This window comes from Pteropus alecto, unplaced genomic scaffold (genome assembly GCF_000325575.1).
Source record: "Pteropus alecto unplaced genomic scaffold, ASM32557v1 scaffold88, whole genome shotgun sequence".
Classification (NCBI taxonomy): Eukaryota; Metazoa; Chordata; class Mammalia; order Chiroptera; family Pteropodidae; genus Pteropus; species Pteropus alecto.
In genome coordinates, this window is record NW_006494611.1 from 11460867 (window position 1) to 11467217 (window position 6351).

At 50.3% G+C, this 6351-nt stretch overlaps 1 protein-coding gene across 1 annotated transcript; it reads right to left on the reverse strand.

Moving 5' to 3' along the window:
- Nucleotides 1-2976: 2976 nt before the first annotated feature.
- On the reverse strand, nucleotides 2977-5471 carry LOC102896339 (FRAT1, WNT signaling pathway regulator). The gene is given in 2 exon segments (XM_025042367.1): nucleotides 2977-5001; nucleotides 5004-5471. Coding segments are annotated over 2 exon segments (795 nt in total). The 5' UTR covers nucleotides 5296-5471; the 3' UTR covers nucleotides 2977-4498.
- Between the last annotated feature and the right edge of the window lie 880 nt (nucleotides 5472-6351).

Here is a 6351-nt window from a genome sequence, read left to right on the forward strand (position 1 = left end):
ACACCCTATAATAGTCCCTGCTGCCCTTCCTCTACCGGTCCCAATCCTGAGCTGCTGTCAAGGTTTGTCTTGAAAGGGACCTCCATGCTTTTCTGATTAAACCACTTCTAGACTATTTTCTTCCTGCATACTTCCCTGGGTGCTTACTTATATAATAGGAGTGTATGCTCTAGAAACTGGTCTGATCTTCAGAGGAAACAGGTTTATGCCTTTTAAGAAACCATTTGTAGAAACCATGAAGAGGTAGGACTTCCCACAAAAGACTTATAGTGCCCTTCGTGCAATAGCTTCCAGAAACAATGTTTTACTATTTAAATGTTTATTATTTGCTATTCCCATAAGTTATCTAATTTAATCTTCACCCAGTTCTTCAAAGAAGGCTCTATTCTTATCTCCCATTTTGCAGATGAGTTCATTGAGATTACTGAGGTGAAAGACCCTGTGCCAAATCACAGGGCTAGCAATGGAGGGTTGCCTGCAGAGCCCACACTCTTAACTATCATGCCTCCTGGTAAACACTGTTACAGGTAGGTCACTTATTCTCCCTTCCAGTTATGGACGGAAAACCAAGAGGAAGAGCTGCACGGGAGAGTATTTGCCCCCTTTTCTGCACCAGCCTTCACGGTGTTCAAATGGAGTGCAGCTCCGCGTGGAAACCTTTCTGGGCTTCCATCTCAAAATGAGGCAGTAGCACTGGACCACCAAAGGCTGAGCTCTCCTGGGGCTGACATTCTGTGATTACTGAGCATTGGTGGAAGAGGGGGGAGCTAATTGAGTGAGTTAGTAATTTGGTTGCCAGGGTAACTCTTTCCTGATTGGAAGGAAGAGAACACAGACTTTGGTGGATAGAAAGTGGTGTCTGATCTTCGCTCTGTTTCTGCTTCTGAGCTGGAAAAGGAGAGAGCAAAAAAGGGTAAAAATTGAATCCAAATATTGTAGCATTTACACCTAATTTATAATGAAATCCTGGAGTTCTTTGTGGAGTGTGACATTCTTTTCTCCAAATCACTCATTATTTGCCAATTTCTATGTTTGTTTATTTTGTATTTTTTTCCCACTGGGTTTATAGCTTTGGTCTTTTACCTCACCCAAGCCATTTTCTGTGGCCAACTGTCTTCATAGGGTGCTGAACATTTTGTAAGAAAATGGTTACAGCATACCCGTCTTTCTCTAGCTTGGCTTAGGGGTCTGGGGCATGATTTTCCAGGGTATTAATAGCAGGGTCATGACTTTGGACAATTGCAGAGGTGTTATTCACATTGTAGTGTATGTGTGGAATTGTACAGTGGACGATATTGAAGTATGCAATGATGGTATGAGGCTATTGGAAAGAGGCCTGAACTGGGAGCCTGAAGTCCTGGGTTTGAGACTCTGTTAGGCCTTTGACTTAAAAAAAAAATGACTCTGGTAGGTCAACCTAACCTGCCCCTTCATGGACTATTTTTCCACCTATAAAATGGTCTAATAACTTTAAAAAATCATTTATGTAAATTCTTATTCCAAAAAAGGATTTTTGAGTGACTAGTAAGACCTTGCAGTTTTAAAAAGGTATACAGTTTTAGGATTATAGTGCATTGAAAGTGCCTGATAGTAGGCATTAGTTTTCTTCAGTCGTCCTTTTTTAAGGAGGGGGTTGTACTGTGTGAGCCCTATGGTTGAGTCTAGCTTTCAGCAGTCTTTATAAAAAGGCAGCACAGTTGGTGCAGTGGCATCGAATCATCATGTTTGGCCCTGGATTGCTCCTAACCCTTTGACCTCTGGGAAATCCCTCCCCAAGTAAGAAGTGGGGCTAAGGACCTTGAGGCTAGTCCAATGCCAGGGGAAGTCATCACCTGACCATTTCCCCCTGCTGCTCCATACCCAGAGGTGGTAGCCCACTGCACGGTTGGAGGCCCCCTTCCTGTTTCTGTTAGAACTGCCATAATCTCCCTTCCTTTGCTGGGTGGCACTGGACTGAGCCCCCCACACCCCTTTCTGAGCTGGTCTGGTGTGTTCTGGAGGTACTTCTCAGAAACCATCAGGGTCTGCGTGTGTATTTGAGAGAATAGGGAGGTAGAGACAACAGGCATTGAGTCGAAAAGGAAGTTAGAAAGTCAGGACTTTAATCATACAGTACTTGATCAAGAAAGCATTTTGGAATCGTGACATGCCCTTGTTTTATGAGAAATGGAGGGTCCAGTCACTTAGCTACTTAGGGACAGCCCTGGGAAAGAAGAGGTAGGGACTAGACTGTTCCTCTCCAGTATCTGCCAGTCACCAAGAACTCTTTTTCTTAGCTCACTTCTCACCTGTTGTACAGATGAGGAAACGGAAGCTCACAGTTGAGCAACTTGTCCAAGGTCCCTATTTAATAAGTGGACTTGAACTTGGATACCCTGTCCCCAGCCTGGCTTCTTCCTTGAGGGAACAGACAGAAGTAACTGAAGTAATAGAGATGGGATAGAGACGTGCCAAGTGCCAAGGGCAGAGAGAGGAGTCCTTTAATATACTCCCAGCCAGCTTTCCCGCCATAGGCTTGCACCCTGAGCAACCCCTAACCAAGAGTTGCTCAGCCTTAGGGTCACCTTGTGGAAACAAGTCCACTTAATGACCACAGTAGAAAGAAAGAAAAAAAAACAAAAAACCAAAAAAAAAAAACCCCATAAGCCTCTCAGTCTGCAGTGACTGACTGATCTGTTCTTTGCTAAAATAGTCAGAGGCAGCTTCATAAAACATCTCTATCACTGAGTAGTAATCCAAAGGCTCTAAGGTTTTGGTGAATGGGATTGGTTCAAACCTGACCTCACTTTCATTTAATTTCATACCATCACCAATACACATCCAGCTGTACAGACCCTGTCTAACTAGTGAGCTTCTCAGACACAAAGGCGCTCTAATTACCATCCACAAGCGAGGCTGACAAGGATTTCAAGTGTTCTCATGTTTATGGAGATCAAAGAAATGTATTCTGTGCCTCTTTCTCAATGACAGCAAGTATAAAATAAAACCAAACAAGAAACACAACACGTTTATTAAAAAACAGGAATTTCAGTTAAGTTAAAATCCTATAATTAGGATAGCAACAATTTCGGATACTCCGTTGCGAAGTGTAGATTTGTCAATAGCCACATCTGGATGATGAACAAGCCATTGAATCTTATAAAACTAAAACACCAACTAAACGGTCTTAAATCCCTTGAACAGCATGTTACAAAAACTTCACGGATCACAACGGCAAAACCTGCAGCTTCTCTATTTGGAGGGTCACATTTTCTACTCAGTTTCCTTCTCTTACAAAGGCGAACAGGCATGGCTGGGGGAGGGGCGGAGGGAGGAAATCAACTTCATGTATCCAGGGAATTGCAGCTGTTATTGCAAATGGCCCCGGAGAGCCCATTATAAGCTGCTATGCGAGGCTGTTTCTCCCTGGAGTGCCCGTCACGTGGCTCCTCCCCAGCCCCCAGCCGGGGCCCCCAGGAGCACCAACACCACTCTTCAGTAGGACAGTAGAGCCAGGGGGGTAGAGGATGGACCCGAGGCCACGTCTCCAGTTTCTGTGAAAACCCAGGGCGCGGCCGCTCGCGGGAGGCACCGGCGCCCAGCCGCGTCCCTGCCTCTCTTCACCCGCGGTTGGCGGCGGTGCCGGTGTCCTCAGGAGACTCCAGTACTTGCAAAAACACTGCGCTCTTTTCCGAATGCAGGCAGAACCGGGATACTTTTCTCCCCGGCTGGAGCCCCGCAACCCCATGTGCGCCCTGGAAACAGTGACCTTGAACCCAAGGAGGGGCGGGCTGGCTGTGAAAATACTTTAGAGAGGACCAAGGGTTCCCTCGACGCCTCACTCTACCCTATCCCCAGCCGCGCCCGCCCCCGCCTCCCATCCCCACTCAGAGAACAGCAGCCAGTTGCAAAGCGGGAGCAGAGAAAAGGTTATTCCTATTCAATTCCCAAAAAGGTCCTTTCATGGTACCGCGTGTTTTAAGAACCCCAAAACACACGAGATGGGTTTTTTTTTTTTTAAGTGTCGTAAATTTTCAAATCTGGCAGATTGAGGTACTCCCTGAAATGGTCGTGTACTCGTATTCCCCTCCCTCAAAAGTGGATCAGGAACCAGCCTTGAAAAGGTAAAGCAAGTAACTGGGATCTTCGTTGTCCTTTGGGCGCTCTGCAATCCTGAGAAGCGTGGACTGTGGCCACATGGGTGCCAGGCTGGAGGACCCGGAGAGGGTACATGAAACTGGAAGCTGTGCCTCCAAGATTGGTCACGCCAAATAAGAAGTCCTACCGACTGTGGGCTTGGGGTACGCTCTGTAACCTGTGTTAAATAGGGCCAAGACCGGTTTTTCAACATCAGGGCTCTTGACCTCAGTACCCCGCAAAAACATTCGCAACTTTTCAATTCATCATCTTCATTAGCTTATTTTCCCGCTTCCAGAAAAGCGACTTCACCAGTCGTCTGAGTAGAGATGAACCCCTTGCCCTCCAGGGAGAGACTGGTGCTGTTGCCACTCCCGCGGTATTAGCTGCCGGGCACAAGAACGCCGTCACCAGTTCGGAGCTGCGCCCTCCTCCCGGTCGCACCAGAGTTGTTGCTGCAGGCCGCGCGAGGGCTGCGGGGCGAAGGGGGCTTGTGCACCGGGGCCGTCGGAGGCCTCAGGAGCGGGCGCTGGGGAAGCTTTGCATGTAACTGCAGCCGTCGTGAATGAAGCCTTCGCACGGCCTCTTTGATGAGGTTCCCCGAGAGCACGAGCTGCTGCAGGAGTCGGTGCGGGTCATCGTCGCCAGTGCGGACTTCCGGCTGGGGCCCGCGTCGTTGCTGCAGGCGGCGGGAACCGGCGGCGCCTCGCAGCCATCCTCGCCGGCACGGGCCAGACAGCGACTGAGGGGCGCCCCGTTTGAAGGCTTCTGGAGCCCCATCTAGGCCGGGCTGAGGGGGCAGTGGGGACAGAGCGCTAGGACCTGTGGAAAGCTCCGCCACAAAGTAAGGCGCAGCCCGGCCCCGCACACGGCCGCGGTCTCCTTCTTTTGAAGCAAGACATTATATACTGGCTTTCATTCTCTGTCTATCCAATTTCAGGTTTAAATTGCCAAAAAAAAAGACTGCAGCGGCGGCCCCGAGGGCGCGCACGGGGAGGCCGGGCTGTCCTGCGCCCCGTCCAACTGCAGCGTCTCGCTGATCTGGGCCACCAGCCGGTCCACCTCGCCCGAGCTGCCCAGCGTCACCGACTGCTCCAGCAGGAAGAAGCTGTCCTCCTCCTCCTCCTCCCCCTCCGCTTCCTCGCCGGCTTCCTCTTCCTCCTCCCTCCGGCACGGCATGGCCCCCCGCCCAGGCACCCGGAGCTCTGCGGAGGTCGCTGGCAGCTCTGTGGGCCGCGGCGGAGCCGGGCGCGGACCTTAGGCCAAATCTGAAGCTGGGGCGGACACGGAAGCAGGAGCCGGGTAGGTACTCTGGCCGCGCGCTGCGGCCGCGGGAGCCGGAATCCTACCGGCTCGGGTTGATTTGTAAACAATGGGTGACGTCGCCGCCGGGTCCTACCATTGTGCGGGGGTGGGGGTGCGCTGTGCGGTAGGGGATGCAAGACCTTCCCCGGGCCAGGGTCCAAGGTGGAGCCTTGCTCCCTCTCAACTCCACAACCCTGAATACTGTCTGTTGGGGAGCACTGGGTACCGGATCCTCGCTTTCTCAGGCTGGCATTATTGGCATTTCCAGAAGATGAACACTGGCGTGGATTCTGTTGGTTTCTTCCACACACAAGCGCATACACTTACATTCACGCCCTCACACTCCCTCCCCTCTTCTAGGCGCGTCAACGTGTCTGGTTTTGGCATTTGCGCTTTTGAGGTCCCAGGTGCCAGCGTCTGGGAAGTGATGACCCGGCGAGTGAGGGGAGGATGGAGAGGAGGAGTCAGGGTAGGGATTTGTCTAGAAATTAAGGAAACAAGGCTGACAGAGATGGAAAAGAAGAAAAGGACCCTGTGGTGCGAAGGGGGTTGCAGAGATGGAATTGGCAAAGAAAGGCCACATATTAAAATGTTTCTTGATCAGCAGCATGGGTATGTGGGGGCTTGGATTGGGGCTGGCATTACTGATGAGGAGCTTGCTAGTCTTGGGAGGAGCTCTGAGCTATAAAGTTCTTTTAAGAAAAATGCCTCAGTCCAGTAGGGGAGTATCCTCTCAGAGTAAGTGGAGAGGAAAATGGTGAGTTGCTTGGTTGGAAATGGAGATATAGGCCAGCTTAACCTTTCAAGATATGATTGACTTAATGATCAACCAAGACTTCACTTTTTAAAAGGAGGAGGGGCAGAAGATCAATCCTTCGCTGATGTGTTGCCTGGAGGCTTTAGACTTATTCGGAATCCCAAACCCCTCGG